Source organism: Salvelinus fontinalis, chromosome 4 (assembly GCF_029448725.1).
Source record: "Salvelinus fontinalis isolate EN_2023a chromosome 4, ASM2944872v1, whole genome shotgun sequence".
Taxonomy (NCBI): Eukaryota; Metazoa; Chordata; class Actinopteri; order Salmoniformes; family Salmonidae; genus Salvelinus; species Salvelinus fontinalis.
In genome coordinates, this window is record NC_074668.1 from 32508195 (window position 1) to 32526983 (window position 18789).

Genomic DNA, 18789 nt, shown 5'->3' on the forward strand with positions numbered 1-18789 from the left:
CAGGACTCTCACTGGATACTTTGCAGAGGCACTTGCCTTCAGTTGGGACCTGATTCATTGCTTCAAGGAAGTGCTCTTCTCTCAGCAGTTACGCCTAAAGAAATCCCTCCTGTTTCTGTCCGAGGTGGCTCTTTGCATCTTTACCTGACCACTTTGTCTTGGAATGAATATCGTTTTAAGGACTTTTCCTCCAGTAAAGTAACTTGAGTAATGCTTTTCTTTTTATTTTAACATCTTAAGGAAATGTGCATCCTAGGACTATTGCTTCAACTTCCCTTCAAGTGTTTATTGTATTTTCAATTGCCATATTAACTATTAAAATGTTTCCTTAATTGAATCATTAGTTGAATCATTGTCCAACTGCATATTTGGAAATCTTGGCAAGTTACATTATCTGCCATAATGGCAATTTTATGGATGAGATAGGGAAATTGTTAATCCATGGGCATAATTGTGAATACTTAATCCTACTGTACACTGTCAAAGCCCATTTTAAAAAGACACAAAGTATAGTACTAGACACTATTACAACAGTCATAAGTGCCCCACAAGTTTCCAACAGATGTTCCAGGGTCTGTGTGTTAGTGCAGTGTCCTTGTCCATACTTCCAGTCTGAACCTGTCAAAGGCCTGCATTTTTACATGAGTTACTAAAGCACTTCCAGTATAAAACATGGTCTTTGAAATATCCTAGCAATGTAGGCAGATACAAGGGCTCAGTAAATGTAATACAATGAAAAACACAGTTGCAAAGACCGGTAAACCTTTACTTGGGGGAAATCCCTTTTTCAGGAAAATAAGGCTTGATTGCAAGATCTTAAACTGAAAGGTGAAATACAAATAAGCAAAGAACCTGTCTCAAGTTGTCAGTGACCCTTTAGCATTCAAACCAGCATACTGCTTTACTCCTTGGCTTATAAAAAGACACATTTGGGAGAGTCACCAGCTGACATGTTTAGTTATAAAACAGCAGCTACATAGTCAAACACGCTTACTGCATTGCTCTGTAGGTGTCTTGTAGGCAGAGCACTTACAAACCCCTATCAACAGCATCTCTAAAACCACACCTTTGGTTACTCAAAGCAAAATTAACATAGCATGTTTTTTTTTGATTGCATAACCCATATGTTCAAGAGGTCTGTGTACTAAATTGCTGTATGAAAACCATGGTCCCAATATTGCAATCAAATTGGTATGGTGGCAGGGCATGGGTCGACAAAACGTCTCTTGGAAAAGGAGTTGAGTTATTGTAAAACAGAGACCCAAACTGAGCCCAGGCAACAAGGCCTATTTATTTATTGCTAACAAGAACAGAAGAGTTGAATATTGATAAACTGTCAACAAGTCACAATGCTAGTAACATGCCTACAGAGTAACAAATGTTGATCATTGGTCCACTAGTACTCATTGTGCATCTTGAGGAAATTGATTGGGTAAATGATTAAATTGCACTTAGAATTTTACTGACGCATGATTATGCCAGGACAGTCAAATATCCAGACTACCAACTTGGTTTAGGCAAGAGTTTAACACTCCTATACGTCTGCCAAACCACAATGAGTGAATCATTGTCAAGTTTCTTTTGTAACTTAGCCAATGATTCAAAACAAATAGGTGCACAATAGTGAACACAAGCAAGTCTGTAGCAAGTTTCATATTGCCCTTAACACCTTCAAAACTTGTGTAGGAGACAAATTCTATTGATTTGTCATCATGGTATTTTGAGTATAACAATGGAGAGTTCTCAATAGTCTCTGGAACAGGTCAGTAGACTAAAGCATTTAATGGAAACTTTCTTCTTGGAAGCACTTCAGATGTACAGTCAGGACTATAGCTCAGAAATATTTAAAGCACCCATGCTTTAAATAAATCACTGTCTAATAAATCAATTATTTAATGAAAATCACATTCATCATTTACATCCCTGAGCCTCCACTGGCCCTTGAAATGCTCAGTCTGATCGTGTGGACATTAGGAAACACATTTGAAGATATTTATATATCTGATTGGCTGGTCTAGAGCCCACCCCTTACCCAGCTCAACAGACATTGCTCTATTATCAATCAGATCACATTGTGACATGTGGGCAAAAAGTTCCAGGGCACCTGTACAAGCTGAAATTCCAGGCATTATTTCCCAAAAAGGATGTTATCATTTTCACAATTTGTGTCATTTCTACCTCAGTGTAATAAAAAAATAAAAAAAAGTGACTTAACTGCACTGACCCTTTAATAATTTACTCAACACACAAGCGTAACAGATAAACATTTCAAACGACAGATGTTTCTCTAGCTGCCAAAGAAAACGGATCCCAACAGACCAAATTATTGCACCAATAACACCAAAAGAACCAGTAACTTCAGTAAGATCTACATGTGCAGACTCTTGACAACAAACAGCTGAATTAAATGTAAAACCAGCAGCAAGTATGCAACATTTAAGTTATGAGCACTGTTGTGTATCATCCAAAATGGATACAGCTCAGTCTTTTCTTCAGTTGGATCATTAATTGCCTACAGTCCAGTAACCCATGGCAGCACCCAAATGCCAACATTACTGCCAACCCTTCCCACCACTGACCCCCCCAAAAATCACATCTATGATTTAACAATGTCTTCAGATGTGTGTTTTGAAAGAAGAGACAGATACAGTACATGTTTAGCGTACCAGAGTAACAATTGCATTAAAAAGAGCCATGACACACACAAAACAGGAAAGTTTCTGAAATGGGATTTTGGATCATCAAAGGACACGTTTCACTCTACAGTCACAGACTTGGCCAGGTTCCTTGGGCAATCCACCTGTATTGGGCGAGAAGAGTCAGACGTTTCTACATTTACCAAGAAACAACCCTAAGAAATTAGCTCCCCATTATGAATGCCTACAGTAAGAACCCAACTCAGTGACAGTGCAGTACTCACGTCAAAGCCCCTGAGCACAGCCAGGTGGAAGGAGAGCAGCTGCAGGGGGATGACACTCAGGATGCCCTGCAGACAGTCCACACAGTGCGGCACTTTGATGGTGCGGCTCGAGCTCTTGGCGGTCTCGTAGTCATCTTTGTCACAGATCACGATGGGTCGGCCCTGTAAACCAAACAAAAGGCATTATGCTTCCAGCACAACATTGTCATAACCTTTAACCTGGAGTTCAGTGTTGAAATGTGAAACTTTGGTCCTTCCTTGAATAATAGCTTTGTTGACTCATGTCTCAAACCCAAAGCTTAGGTCCACATCTGTGGTAGATTAGTGAGAGTGGTGATGTCATGTAGAAAATAACCTCTCCCTTGCACTTTGTGGTGAATGTGAGGACCATTTGATATTACTGCATTGTGAAAACAAATCTAATGTGTAAAGTATGTGTGCATGAAGCACTTAATATCCATGTCTTTAAGTTGTTATATTTCCTTTTAACCTGGAAGGTAGGTGGTCACTACAACAGCTAGCGGGCATATCACTACCAGAAAACAAAATGTTTATTGAAAGTGAGTTTAACAACCAGATAACGTCATTGGCAATGGTTTACTGTGGTTCCAACCTTTCAACAGTTGATGGGGTGGAAAGCTAAATGGTGTTTGAGATATGGTGCGTCAGTTCTTACCGCGCGGGCCACCACCTGCTGCAGTGCATTCTGACACTTGGTGTAAGTGTGGTCTCTCATGATGATCATGATGACGGGCATGAGTTTGTCGACTAGGGCCAGAGGGCCGTGCTTCAGCTCCCCGGCCAGGATGCCCTCTGAGTGCATGTACGTGATCTCCTTGATTTTCTGGAGAGTGACACACCCAACACCTCATTCAGATAGGAAACCACATTCCCATACACATTCAGGGACACAACCTCAGAAAAACACCATGCAAACACGACATAAGTTGAGTATGTATATCTTATCTTCTTAAATTCTAAAAGGGAACAGTAAACTGGCTAGGGAACACTAGATCAGATCCAGATCAGCACAGCACACTGACTCAACACTGTGTGCCTCAGATACTGGAGGATTGGCAATCAACAGAACTTGAAGAATCCCTAAATAGTGTGGAGTGTGGTTGCAATTATGCAGAGAGACATTTCTAAATCAGTCTAATTAGTTGCTGTGCTTAAAAACACAATTCCAGCAGGCTAGGCTCCATTAGGGCTTGCGTGAGGCTGAGGCAGAACAGTTATTGTGGGCTATTGGAAAGTGAAACAACTCTGGGCCAATCTTCTCCTGAAGTATCTTAACACACGGATCATAATCTCATTTAAGAGTGGAGATTCCTGTAGAATACAGTTCTGAGGAGACAACGTTAAGTTTCAGGAGGCGGAGATCGAGGTGGGCATGCTGACCAGTGCTCCCTCCAGGCAGGTGGCGTAGTGGTAGCCTCGGCCCATGATGAGAACACTCTTCTGCTGGTATAGCTCTGCTGCCAGACTCTGGATCTCATCATCCAGACTAAGCACCTCCTTTATCAGATCTGACGCACAAAGAGAGGGAGGAAGGAGGAGCAGCAGGTAAACACACAGAGATAGCGAGACAGGTACAAAGAGAAAAAAAATACTAATCTTAGTCCAAGGTTATGAAATGAGAAACCCCTACAAAATATTCCTCTTCAAATTTGCAGTACATTTGGGAGAACATGTCAGAAAATCAATTTCATCAAACCAAACTCCTGGATTAAAGACAATACAGTAACACCCATCCTATGACAGTCCAGCAGGCCAATGTTAACAGGTCCTGGAGACTGGGGTCAATGGGGGCTTGGGTCAGGGAGACCATTTAACATAAGGCTTTGGGTCCAGAGGAGTGTGCCAGGGCAAAGAGCCAGGACTAAGAGCCAGGACTAAGAGCCAGGACTAAGAGCCAGGACTAAGAGCCAGGACTAAGAGCCAGGACTAAGAGCCAGGACTAAGAGCCAGGACTAAGAGCCAGGACTAAGAGCCAGGACTAAGAGCCAGGACTAAGAGCCAGGACTAAGAGCCAGGACTAAGAGCCAGGACTAAGAGCCAGGACTAAGAGCCAGGACTAAGAGCCAGGACTAAGAGCCAGGACTAAGAGCCAGGACTAAGAGCCAGGACTAAGAGCCAGGACTAAGAGCCAGGACTAAGAGCCAGGACTAAGAGCCAGGACTAAGAGCCAGGACTAAGAGCCAGGACTAAGAGCCAGGACTAAGAGCCAGGACTAAGAGCCAGGACTAAGAGCCAGGACTAAGAGCCAGGACTAAGAGCCAGGACTAAGAGCCAGGACTAAGAGCCAGGACTAAGAGCCAGGACTAAGAGCCAGGACTAAGAGCCAGGACTAAGAGCCAGGACTAAGAGCCAGGACTAAGAGCCAGGACTAAGAGCCAGGACTAAGAGCCAGCCGCTGAAGCCTCCTCCCTCCCCACTGTACACTCTCGTTCCCTCTCTGAGGATACCTCCACAGCACAGTCATTGCATTAGCTCTCTGACAATGCATATTGTTCAAACAAAAACAGCCCAGTTGGAGCAAGATGACAGACCGAGGAGGCCCACTACAGGCCTCCGCTTTGCCATCCCTCGCTCTGGCTGCGCTGACTGTGACCATTACTTACTGCGGTCTATACTACAGTAGGTCAGTGTGTCGAATAATCTGCACATCCCTTTGAGCATCACCTACACAAAGGTTTATGGTCATTAACAGCACACTGCAATGTCTTGGTAGATGTGTGTAGGGTCTGGTCTACCTGGCAGAACTCTCAGGCCCTGGATGATCTCACGTCGCCGTGGCTGCATGGAGATCCTGTCGTCGCACATCAACAGCGCAAACATGATCAGAGCCACAAACTGACTGGTGTAGGCCTGCAAAACAACAGACACAGCCAGACATAATGCATGCTTAATGCTCCAGCAAGAAGCAGACTGTGTTCTGTACTGAGGTCCCAGGTGTCTCCTAGATGCCTGCATATTTAGTTAATATTGCCTGCTAACGTGAATTTCTTTTAACTAGGGAAATTGTGTCACTTCTCTTGCGTTCTGTGCAACAGAGTCAGGGTATATGCAGCAGTTTGGGCCGCCTGGCTCGTTGAGAACTAATTTAACAGAATTTTACGTAATTATGACATAAAATTGAAGGTTGTGCAATGTAACAGGAATATTTAGACTTATGGATGCCACCGGTTAGATAAAATACAGAACGGTTCCGTATGTCACTGAAAGAATAAACGTTTTGTTTTTCGAAATGATAGTTTCTGGATTTTACCATATTAATGACCTAAGGCTCGTATTTCTGTGTGTTATTATTAGAGGTCGACCGATTAAATCGGAATGGCCGATTAATTAGGGCCGATTTCAAGTACATATAACAAATCGGAAATCAGTATTTTTGGACACCGATTTGGCCGATTTTTTATATTTTTTTTTACACCTTTATTTAACTAGGCAAGTCAGTTAAGAACACGTTCTTATGTTCAATGACGGCCTAGGAACGGTGGGTTAACTGCCTTGTTCAGGGGCAGAACGACAGATTTTTACCTTGTCAGCTCGGGGATTCAATCTTGCAACCTTACAGTTAACTAGTCCAACGCTCTAACCACCTGCCTCTCATTGCACTCCACGAGGAGACTACCTGTTACGCGAATGCAGTAAGAAGCCAAGGTAAGTTGCTAGCTAGCATTAAACTTATCTTATAAAAAACAATCATAATCACTAGTTAACTACACATGGTTGATGATATTACTAGTTTATCTAGCGTGTCCTGCGTTGCATATAATCGATGCGGTGCGCATTCGCAGAAAAAGGACTGACGTTGCTCCAACGTGTACCTAACCATAAACATCAATGCCTTTCTTAAAATCAATACACAGAAGTATTCATTTTTAAACCTGCATATTTAGCTAAAAGAAATCCAGGTTAGCAGGCAATATTAACCAGGTGAAATTGTGTTACTTCTCTTGCTTTCATTGCACGCAGAGTCAGGATATATGCGATAATAAAGTTTGTTATTATGTTATAATTAAGTCTATGATTTGATAGAGCAGTACGACTGAGCGGTGGTAGGCAGCAGCACGCTCGTAAGCATTCATTCAAATAGCACTTTCGTGCGTTTTCCCAGCAGCTCTTCGCTGTGCTTCAAGCCTATCAACTCCAGAGATTAGGCTGGTGTAACCGATGTGAAATGGCTAGCTAGTTAGCGGGGTGCACGCTAATAGCGTTTCAAACGTCACTCGCTCTGAGACTTGGAGTAGTTGTTCCCCTTGCTCTGCATGGGTAGCGCTGCTTCGATGGTGGCTGTTGTCAATGTGTTCCTCGTTCGAGCCCAGGTAGGAGCGAGGAGAGGGACGGAAGCTATACTGTTACACTGGCAATACTAAAGTGCCTATAAGTACATCCAATAGTCAAAGGTATATGGAATACAAATGGTATAGAGAGAAATAGTCCTATAATTCCTATAATAACTACAACCTAAAACCTTTTACCTTGGAATATTGAAGACTCATGTTAAAAGGAAGCACCAGCTTTCATTTGTTCTCATGTTCTGAGCTAGGAACTTAAACGTTAGCTTTTTTACATGGCACATATTGCACTTTTACTTTCTTCTCCAATACTTTGTATTTGCATTATTTAAACCAAATTGAACATGTTTCATTATTTATTAGAGGCTAAATTGATTTTATTGATGTATTATATTAAGTTAAAATAAGTGTTCATTCAGTATTGTTGTAATTTTCATTAGTACAAATAAAAACATTTTTTTTTTTTTTTTTAAATCGGCCGATTAAATTGGTATCGGCTTTTTTGGTCCTGCAATAATCGGTATTGAAAAATCATAAATCGGTCGACATCTAGTTTCTGTACAGCACTTTGTGACATCAGCTGAAAGAAGGGCTGTATAAATAAATTTGATTGATCTAAAGCCAAAGGCATGGTTGTAAAACCTTCACACAGCTATTTTCCTTGACAGCACTGGAACCACAGTCCCTCACAACTGACAGTCCTAGCCATCCACTCAGATTTGTGGCAGTGCATTTAATCCGGTTAAAACCCCCATCACTTCATCCAGAATGTGAAAAGAGGACAGGCTCACGCTAGCCTGTCAAAACACACTGATGCAACCATGTCCCCGAGGGGCCTCAAATGTGCCACACATCCTCCTCAGGCAATACGGCATGATGAGCAGTTACATTTTTTTTTATGTAAGCGTACAAGCATGCTCCAGGCTCTATTCAGACAAAGACCACAGATGACTCTCATTTGCTTACATTCCCTCCCTCAATATCTATTGTTTGGCTAAGGGGGAGAAGCGTATTCAAGAAGGGGTGCCGTCTCAACTCCAGCTATCCCCTTCATTCTCCCTGACCTTGTTGAGCAGACATAGTTGTGGAGAGCCCCAATTCTGAGAACAAGACAGACACCAGAGTCATCCAGTTTAATGTCCCCCAGAAGGTTAATCTGAAAAATATTATGAAACTATACAAAACGGAGTCAGCAGGAGCGTGTATTGAGCAGTGGTTATATACATAATGTCCTCTGATGTGCTGTGCGTGGGCCTGGACCAGACAAGCAGTAAAGGACAGCGTCTTTGAGGCGTGCTCGCCAGGCTTTCTGCGCTATGCTGGGTGGGGCCTTGGAGCTGCCGGAGGGTCCCTGAGCCAAGCCCGAGAGCCAGAGCAGGGAGGGACCGGACTCTTTTTCTACTACCCGCCCTCAGCTGCTGAGTGGAACTCAGTCCAGTCATCTGCAACCCCACTCTGGCAATCTGTAGGATCAGTGCTCATAGTAGAGGGAAACCATGGATCCTTACTTTTTACAAGAGTAAAGATGATAATATCAGGCACTATGGGTTCTGTGTAGAGCAGTGGAATATAGCAGTTTAATTAAATAACCTCTTACAAAAGGATCCAGACACTAATTTCAGATGAAGTTCTCTAATTTCAAGGGAGAGAGGGGTTAACCACATGTATAGAACATTGACATTAGCACCCAAGTGCTTCAGGGTTTGCCTTAACTATACAGATACCACCAGCACAGCATATTGGCGTAAACCTCATGTCCTTGCAATAATAAGTAAACACGGGTGATTATATAGACCAAGCCAAAGCGAAACTGCCTCTGGACTTCGTAACGCCGCTCCGCCTAATTAGGAAGGAGACCATTCCATTCATCTCCAACAACCCTACTGCAGTCTGACCAACTGAAACACTCTGGAGAGGGATGTGAGGAATTCCCCCGCCCTAATAGGCTATCCTGAAGGGAATTTTTTCCCCCCACCACAGAAGTAAAAGAAGTTGAGATAGTGGAGTATGGAAGGTCTCCTGTTCCAACAGCTGAGTGTCTACAGGACAGTACACTATGTGAGTCAGTATGGGAAAGGAATCAGTCAGGAGAAGTGCTACACAGAGCAGCAGTGAGCCGGTCCCCTCACCTTGGTGCTGGCCACTCCTATCTCTGGCCCAGCGTTGATGTGCACCCCACAGTCTGTCTCTCTGGAGATGGAGCTGCCCACTGTGTTGGTGACGCCCACCGTCAGGGCTCCTCTCTCCTTACAGTAGCGCAGGGCCATCAGGCTGTCTGCTGTCTCGCCTGCACACAAAAGGTAGCAATGCAAATCAGCACTCAGGATAGATACTGGAACAGGTTGGACTACGTGTATATACTGAATACAATATCAGATTCTATAGACCGCAATTACTGATATCATCAGGTCTTTACTTTCAGCATCAATACATGAAGAGTGAAAGAAATTGCTTTGCGTGCATTATCATTGGGCTGAGCATGTACGAGACGTTGCTGAAGCTGTATTGTGTGGGGAAATGAGTACAGACAAAGAGGCAATGTTCAGGTCCTTGAGGAGACAGCGATCCTCCCACCTGATTGGCTGATGAAGAAGCAGACGTCGTCACGGAACACTGGTGTGTTTCTATCCAGGAAGTCGCTGGCCAGCTCCACCATAACAGGCAGCTCAGTCAACTCCTCCAGTACCTGGCGAGTCTGTGGGGAAAGATCAGCACTGGATCACATATGACATACACACTGAAAAACATGTTTCCATGTACAAACCAGAGTAAGAACTTACTTGTGTCCTTGTTTTTCCTATCTTGGAGCCTTAGGCTCTAGTTGACTCCATTTTATGCTGGTGATATCATTCCTGCCTTATAGAAAAGGTCATCAGTTACTCACCGCCACCCCAGCATGGTAGCTGGTGCCACAGGCGATGAGGATGAGCCGTCGACACCTCTGGATCTCTTTAATGTGATCCTTCAGTCCACCCAGGGTTACTAAGGATACAAACAATCAAAACACAGTAATCATGTCCCTTTTCTTGGTATGTATTCAGATAGATATTGATCCTGAGGATACCACCTTGATGGGTATAATGACAGACATGAGAGGGGCATAGTATGTATTGTGTAGTAACTTGAGTGTTTTGTGACTTGACTTGTATTACACTGGAAAGGTCATCTCACCTGTGTTGTCATTGAAGTTGACCCTTCCTCTCATGGTGTTGACCACAGACTCTGGCTGTTCAAAGATCTCCTTCTGCATAAAGGAGCTGTAGTTCCCTGAAAATTTTTCCAAAAAACATTCGAGCAGAGTCCTCAACAACATCACTTAAAGCCTGCTGGCTTTGCATTTTTATAAAGTGTTTGGCATTTTGTAAAGGTTACTGTTGACGCATAATTACTACTAAAAGGAAGCCAGTCTGGAAAACATGTTGTTTAGTGCTCTAATTCAGTCTTTTATTGCTGTTGGGAGGTAAATAACAAAGGAGATAAATGATGAATGATAAATGATACAGACATTTATCAGGCATGTCTTGACTAAATAAAATAAGCAAGAGCCTACAGGGAGATTGTTGTTTCCTCGCACGGCCCTTTGTGACAATGAAATACGAGAGGGTTTTGCAGCCCGCCCCTGCGGAGACAGAAATTTAGGTCATATGAATTAGATTTATTTCAGCAGCGCTCCTGGAATGGAGGCTGAGGAGAGAGCGATAGGGGCAGAGGCTTTACTGATAGGACCACAAAGGGTTGTCTCCTAAAACTGACTGGTAGTCTATTAGCACACTCTGCTGGAGACATGGGGAGCAGCAAGCTCAATATAAAGTCCTGCTAATGACCCAGGTACAGTACTCTACATTGGTGATTGACGTGATCTCCATGCTGGGGCCAGGGTGTCTGAACCCCTACAGTACCTTTGATGTCAGCCAGGCAACCCCATAAACACATGGCTGTGTACGTGTGTGTGTGTGTGTGTGTGTGTGTGTGTGTGTGTGTGTGTGTGTGTGTGTGTGTGTGTGTGTGTGTGTGTGTGTGTGTGTGTGTGTGTGTGTGTGCAGGGATTGATATTAAAGGTGTACCTGTGGCTGCTACTCAGCCGAGGCGGAGAAAATAGGATTGTGCACAATTTTTCAAGCACTGCCGTCATTATTGACCAATCACAGTAGAAAACGTAGCCTACATGGTGATACAGCAAAAAGTGCGTCCAACAACAGGACCAGCTAACATGCCCACTCCAGCTAACTAACATTATCAGTTTACAGAGTCACGTTTAACAAGAAAAATCATTATTTACTCATCTGTTTTTAAATTTTTTTTATTAATAATTCCTGATGCCTTATGCCAGCCCCAGTAAATATGACCCTTGTATAGTGAAATTATTCTGACTGTATTGACAATGATAATCAGCAATTCCAGCCATTCTTGGGTTCTCAAAGTTCTAGTAGCACCATCAACATCTTTACAGAGGGTTGACCCATGACAGTGCTGTACCCTCCCCTCACCCTTCATGATCTGCTGCAGCTCCATCTGCAGGGTCTGGATGGCGCGGGCAGGGTGGTCTCCGGCTGTACGCTTGATGCGGTGGATGGTGAGCCGTCCGGCCGTCACTGCTGCCACGTCATCATCCTCCAGGAAGATCACACGGTTGGTGTGCTCAATCACCGCGCTGCCAGGACAACAGAGCAACAGTGAATCCAAGTTAATGATGTTGTTAATTCCCACTTTCCTAGGAGAAAACATTGACCAAACAATTGTCTAGACTGATTCTAAAAAGTACAGTTAATCCAAAAAATACACTTAACGTTGCATGAGTAATATAGAGAATAACAAGGTGAGGAGTCTGACCTGGCATCAGAGGCAAAGTAGTACTCCACAGACTTCTTTTCCTCAGCGAAGAGCGTGTGGCAGGTGTCCTGCTCCATCCTGGGCAGGGTGGGGCAGCCCTTCTTGTCCTTACCAGCTGGGGAGATACAGTAGTGTACTAGACATAAAACAGCTCCCGGCTGCTCATATTCCATTCTGACTCACTGATAGAGAGCAGTTACCTAATAACTTACATGATCGGTACAGGATAGGAATGTGATCTGTGGACAGCTTGTGGTCACTTTTCACCCCAATAAGCAGAGGACCTCCCCTTCTATTTACATACAAACAATTACAATGATTACATACAATTAAAAGATGCATATTTAATGGATATTATTCCTTTACAACTCAAACACTATGTAGAAATGCAGTAGCAGTGTACCGGGTGCCTACAGCCTCTCCTGGGTAATGGACACTCTTGAAGACCAGGACAAACGCTCCTTCCTAGGAGACCAGATAAAACCATGTTAATCACAAGACAGGTCAGAGGGCCTTGTTTCTGGACAGTTCTGCTCTGTAGATGAACAGGCTCCTACCAGCTGCTGGGTCACTCTCTCCACCAGAGTAGCAAAGCTCAGGTCTTCACTCTCACGGTTGTCATACATGTACTTTACCAGCTTGGCAATGGTCTCTGTGTCCGTCTCAGACTCAAACTCATAACCCTTGCTCTCCTGTGGAATGGGAGAGAGAGTCAGTCATGGAAGTCTGATAACTCTTGCTGATAGCATTAGCTAATGAAAGAAACCGAATGCCTTGGGAAAAAAATTGAATATGTTGCTTTGCTCACCAGGAATTTCTGCAGGTCTTTGTAGTTTGTGATAATTCCATTATGAATGACAATGAACTCTAAAAAAATAAGATACACATATACACTTTAATAATAATTGTTCCTCGTTACTCTCTATATAGTCAGTCAACGTGAGACTTCTACATCTAGCAGAATGTGATGCCTATACAGGAAAGAGGCCCTAATAGTCATACAAGTTTAAGAAATGTCTATGTACTGACCGTTGCTCTTGTCAGACCTTTGTGGGTGGCTGTTGACAGGGCTGGGGGCACCATGGGTAGCCCAGCGAGTGTGGGCGATGCCAAGGTGGACATCAAACTCCACATCCATGTCCATGTCCTGCTGCTCTGTGGGGCCAACACAAACACTGTTGAAATGCAAGCTTCATAAATCAACTGACATGTGCCCAACATAAAGTAGGTTTGAGTCATTGGTATTGTAGGCATTATATTTATTTCTGTACAATCCACTTATCTACTCAGTAAACATCCTTACTGCTGACAACGGGTGTAAGTCTTACTTGTGAGCTCATCGTCAAGAGCCTTCACCTTTCCGGACTGCTTGATCAGCTGAATAGACCGGGCATTGGCCTCCCATTCCTTCCCGTTCCCTCCATCAATTCCAACACCTGGTAAAAAGAGTCTTATTGCTACAGAGTACACAAATATGCCTCGTGTGATTTTGTTGCGGTTATCTTACACATGCTACAGTTTGATAGCAGACAGAGCATCAACGTAAGCGTGACTAGATTGACAGACCTGCTCAAGGCAAGGGCATACAGTGAGGCCAATGGACAATCATTGTTTTAATGTTAGGAGAGAGAACAAAAACATGACTCCTGTAGATAAGCAGAATAGCTGACGCCTGCCGACAGGCCTACAGTGAGAAGGAAAGGAAGCTAATAAACATGCAGACAGACCGATGCAGACTGTGTGTTGAGACAAGCAGTCTCATCATCTCCCTCAGCTCACCGGCAGAGTCATAGCCACGGTACTCCAGACGAAGCAGGCCTTTGAGGAGGATCTCCAGGATCTCCCGGCGAGTCCGTGGCACATGGTAATTCAGATAGGCAAATATTCCTGACAGAAGGAACAGGGAGACAGATTTCAACTAGGAAGTCAAACAATGATATACAACAAAGGAATTTCATTACAACTTTTTAAGGGATTAAGTGAACAAATCCTAATAGTGGGTATTACCGTTTACCTTTGGTGGTCTGTGATTAGGTCAATAGAGACCAAATAAAGCATGTATGCTTTCTGTTCATATATGCCGATTGTGTCAGAAACACTGAAGGTTCCATTGGCCAGATAGACTAGCTGATGTAATCTGCAGGCAGTTAAATTATTGGCTCACTACAATTCACAGCAAGAACTACCCTAAGGATTTCTACACGTGAAAAGTTTCAAACGTTAACACAAGTAAAACATTTAAAAATGCTCTGGTGCCATTTATCATCATATAGGTATTGGAAACAATGGTTATGTGTGCAACCACACAGTAGTTCACACACCCATCTGTTCCTGAGGGCACAGCCTGCCCTGGATGTTATCTGCAGTTTTTACATGAGAGGGAAGTCACCTTGAGAAATGACAGTGGGAGACTCAGTGGAACAGGGTGTTCTAGTGTTGGGGCAATATGCTGACAGAAGGATCAGGTGCTCTAGGCTATGCTTTTGTGCAGTTCAGAAATCATCTGAGAAGATTTTTTATAGACATGCCTGGCTGAACAGAGGTTGGCCTACATACCATCACCACCTGGTATGGCAACTGCTCTGCCTCCAACCGCAAGGCTCTAGAGGGTAGTGTGGACAGCCCAGTACATCACTGGGGCCAAGCTTCCTGCCATCCAGGATCTATATACCAGGCGGTGTCAGAGGAAGGCCCTAAAAACTGCCAAAGACTCCAGCCACCCTAGTCATAGACTGTTCTCTCTGCTACCACACAGCAAGCGGTACCGGAGCGCCAAGTCTAGGTCCAAAAGGCTTCTACCCCCAAGCCATAAGACTCCTGAACAGCTAACCAAATGGATACCCGGACTATTGCATTGACCCCCGCCCCCCCAGTTTTACACTGCTGCTACTCTCGGTTTATTATCTATGCATAGTCACTTTACACTCTACCTACATATTACCTCAACTAACCTGTGCCCCTGCACAACGACTCTGTACCGGTACCCCCTGTATATAGCATTTTATTGTTGCTCTTTAAAATTGTGTTATTTTGCCACTTTTTAAATTTCAGCTTATTTAGTAAATACTTTCTTCAGACTTTTTCTTAACTGCATTGTTGGTTAAGGGCTTGTAAGTAAGCATTTCTCTGTAAGGTCTACCAACACCTGTTGTATTCCGCGCATGTGACCAATTCAATTTGATAAGCCTATTCGTGCCCAATTTCCTGTGCCCTGCCCCATTTTCTTCATGACAACCATCAATCACCCACATAAGCTCACAAATAGAACAATGGCATAAGTTTTCAACAAACAAGTCAAAATAAACAAACCTAAATGATGAAGGCCAAGAGACAATAGCTATTCTTAGGATAACACCATAATCAATGACAAATTCCCAATTAGAGGGGCGGTGATAAAGGGGCGGTGATAAAATAGTGACTATCTAGAGGCACTCCAAAGGAAGCAGTGCAACAGAGCATCCATTGAGAGCAGACTGGCACATGGAGAAATCGAGGAGGGTAGCGGGGGGGAGGTCGAGGAAGGTAGCGGGGGGAGGTCGAGGAAGGTAGCGGGGGGAGGTCGAGGAAGGTAGCGGGGGGGAGGTCGAGGAAGGTAGCGGGGGGGAGGTCGAGGAAGGTAGCGGGGGGGAGGTCGAGGAAGGTAGCGGGGGGGAGGTCGAGGAAGGTAGCGGGGGGTGAGGTCGAGAAAGGTAGCGGGGGGGAGATCGAGGAAGGTAGCGGGGGGGATATCGAGGAAGGTAGCGGGGGGGGAGATCGAGGAAGGTAGCGGGGGGGGGGAGATCGAGGAAGGTAGCGGGGGGGGGAGATCGAGGAAGGTAGCGGGGGGGGAGATCGAGGAAGGTAGCGGGGGGGGGAGATCGAGGAAGGTAGCGGGGGGGGAGATCGAGGAAGGTAGCGGGGGGGAGATCGAGGAAGGTAGCGGGGGGGAGATCGAGGAAGGTAGCGGGGGGAGAGATCGAGGAAGGTAGCGGGGGGAGAGATCGAGGAAGGTAGCGGGGGGAGAGATCGAGGAAGGTAGCGGGGGGAGAGATCGAGGAAGGTAGCGGGGGGAGAGATCGAGGAAGGTAGCGGGGGGAGATCGAGGAAGGTAGCGGGGGGAGATCGAGGAAGGTAGCGGGGGGAGATCGAGGAAGGTAGCGGGGGGAGATCGAGGAAGGTAGCGGGGGGAGATCGAGGAAGGTAGCGGGGGGAGATCGAGGAAGGTAGCGGGGGGAGATCGAGGAAGGTAGCGGGGGGAGATCGAGGAAGGTAGCGGGGGGAGATCGAGGAAGGTAGCGGGGGGAGATCGAGGAAGGTAGCGGGGGGAGATCGAGGAAGGTAGCGGGGGGAGATCGAGGAAGGTAGCGGGGGGAGATCGAGGAAGGTAGCGGGGGGAGATCGAGGAAGGTAGCGGGGGGAGATCGAGGAAGGTAGCGGGGGGAGATCGAGGAAGGTAGCGGGGGGAGATCGAGGAAGGTAGCGGGGGGAGATCGAGGAAGGTAGCGGGGGGAGATCGAGGAAGGTAGCGGGGGGAGATCGAGGAAGGTAGCGGGGGGAGATCGAGGAAGGTAGCGGGGGGAGATCGAGGAAGGTAGCGGGGGGAGATCGAGGAAGGTAGCGGGGGGAGATCGAGGAAGGTAGCGGGGGGAGATCGAGGAAGGTAGCGGGGGGAGATCGAGGAAGGTAGCGGGGGGAGATCGAGGAAGGTAGCGGGGGGAGATCGAGGAAGGTAGCGGGGGGAGATCGAGGAAGGTAGCGGGGGGAGATCGAGGAAGGTAGCGGGGGGAGATCGAGGAAGGTAGCGGGGGGAGATCGAGGAAGGTAGCGGGGGGAGATCGAGGAAGGTAGCGGGGGGAGATCGAGGAAGGTAGCGGGGGGAGATCGAGGAAGGTAGCGGGGGGAGATCGAGGAAGGTAGCGGGGGGAGATCGAGGAAGGTAGCGGGGGGAGATCGAGGAAGGTAGCGGGGGGAGATCGAGGAAGGTAGCGGGGGGAGATCGAGGAAGGTAGCGGGGGGAGATCGAGGAAGGTAGCGGGGGGAGATCGAGGAAGGTAGCGGGGGGAGATCGAGGAAGGTAGCGGGGGGAGATCGAGGAAGGTAGCGGGGGGAGATCGAGGAAGGTAGCGGGGGGAGATCGAGGAAGGTAGCGGGGGGAGATCGAGGAAGGTAGCGGGGTGGCAAATGGGGCAAGGCAGGGGCAAACAAGGCTCAGCTTTGTTCAGAACGAGGGTTAAACAGAGTAGGAAAAATAAGGCTCTCGCAAAAATCTCAGTGATCTCACAGCATTACCACCATTATATCCTTAGGAATTAGCCTGCAGCAGTTCAGTATGAGGAGCATCTATTTGGGGAATTTTTCTGACAGAGACGACAGTGTCTGATTGTCTCTTCTACTAATAGATTTCATAGTGCTAAGTTCCCACCACCCTTAAAAAGCGAATCATCCACACTATTTATACTGGTTCTGGCTGGCTATTCAAAACAGAGCTGGGAGGCTTCAGGAACTAGTTGTGGAGTCAGCAGATGAGAGATGATGAGGGGAGAACTAATCCATCACTATTCTAATATTCAGACAGTGACAGGTTAAAAAAGTAAACATTTTAAATCCCCCTACCTCATTCGAATCAATGTGGCATAATCACTGTCTATCATCATCAGTACCAGTAGTGGTCTATATTCTAGCAAGGAATGAAACTTTGCTCAGTGCGTGCGTTCTGTCAGTCCTGTAGCAAGCTAGTATGTAACCTGATGAAAAGAAGGGTAGTTAGCCAATGGTCGCTAATGAATCCAAGTATATAGTATAACGTGACATACGGTAACATCAATGACAGGAATAAAGGAGCGATAAACTGTCAATCAAGTAGCTAGCAATGGCTAGCTGGCTAGTTAACGTTAGCTAGCTACGCTAAATTAGCTAGGTACTTATTGGAAATGAGTGTGTAGCACACGGTTTATACATATCAAATCGCTTAGTCGCCCTCATGACAATTTCTCTGATAACATTGTTAGCTATAAAATACCTGATCCAGCCAATCTACAAGTTCACTTAAAAGATATGAACTCAATAATTCGATGTTAGTAATTTGTTTTGTCTGGGAAACAAACTAAGCTCTCTTTCTTTAGATGGAAGCTCAGCTGACTGACTGAAAACATTGACATCTCCCCAAAACCAGTTCTGTGTTAATCTCACAATTTACATGTGTAAACTATTGCAAATGTGCACCTATTAATGTATTATATCTAGCTAACGTTACTTACCACACATGTCAGCGCTTCTCTCGCAAACTAGCTAGTTTACACCAGGCTCAGCTCAGTTCCTTATCTGACGAGTCAGATGGTCCCGCCCCCTTTAAATTCCATTGAATGAGATTCAAGTGGCCTAAGCAGGTTTCCCTTATTGGTGCAACGGCTGTCAATCCCGTTTTTTACCGCCGACGCACTCACCCTGACCTAGCAGCAGGATGGGGATAGGATATATTATATAATGATATAGTTAAATATGAGGTGAAAGATCTGCTCTCACACTTTTGGGAAAGGGCTTGTGAAGAACAATCTTATTGCAAGAACTGGGAGCTCTTTAAATTTGAGGTGTCCAAATACCTTACAAAATATGGTAGTAATCTTGCTAAGACCAGAAGAGCTGAGGAGGAAAAGGTGATCATTAAGATAACTTCCCTTTCTCATAGGTCCCCAGCCGGCCTCACAGGGGAAGAGAAGATGGAACTAATTGAGTTACAAAATAAACTGGATAATATAT

The 18789-nt window shown here is 45.3% G+C and overlaps 1 protein-coding gene across 2 annotated transcripts; it reads right to left on the bottom strand.

Annotated features, from left to right (window-relative positions):
- Window positions 1–1267: 1267 nt before the first annotated feature.
- Window positions 1268–18375, bottom strand: LOC129853559 (glutamine--fructose-6-phosphate aminotransferase [isomerizing] 1-like). Of its 2 annotated transcripts, XM_055919715.1 has the most exons (19): window positions 18291–18375; window positions 13834–13941; window positions 13383–13490; window positions 13084–13209; window positions 12863–12921; window positions 12612–12746; window positions 12458–12519; window positions 12267–12346; window positions 12055–12169; window positions 11712–11875; window positions 10396–10491; window positions 10109–10206; window positions 9799–9919; window positions 9354–9511; window positions 5677–5791; window positions 4322–4449; window positions 3597–3764; window positions 2921–3082; window positions 1268–2800 (listed from the first exon to the last, which is right to left on the bottom strand). In XM_055919715.1, exons 1-19 carry the CDS (start codon window positions 18295–18297, stop codon window positions 2756–2758), a joined length of 2055 nt encoding a protein of 684 aa, XP_055775690.1. In that variant the 5' UTR covers window positions 18298–18375; the 3' UTR covers window positions 1268–2755. The 2 variants fall into 2 exon arrangements, with proteins under 2 accessions (XP_055775690.1, XP_055775691.1); XM_055919716.1 differs by lacking the exon at window positions 18291–18375 and having other exon boundaries at window positions 13782–13869.
- Between the last annotated feature and the right edge of the window lie 414 nt (window positions 18376–18789).

What these genes read in the sequence shown, in the direction of transcription:
- LOC129853559 (XM_055919715.1), bottom strand. An exon ending in TCCTATCCTGTACCGATCAT is followed by an intron (nt 12,170 to 12,266) that starts GTAAGTTATTAG and finishes GTATCTCCCCAG; the next exon opens with CTGGTAAGGACAAGAAGGGC. An exon ending in AGCAGGTGGTGGCCCGCGCG is followed by an intron (nt 3,083 to 3,596) that starts GTAAGAACTGAC and finishes TTTGGTTTACAG; the next exon opens with GGCCGACCCATCGTGATCTG.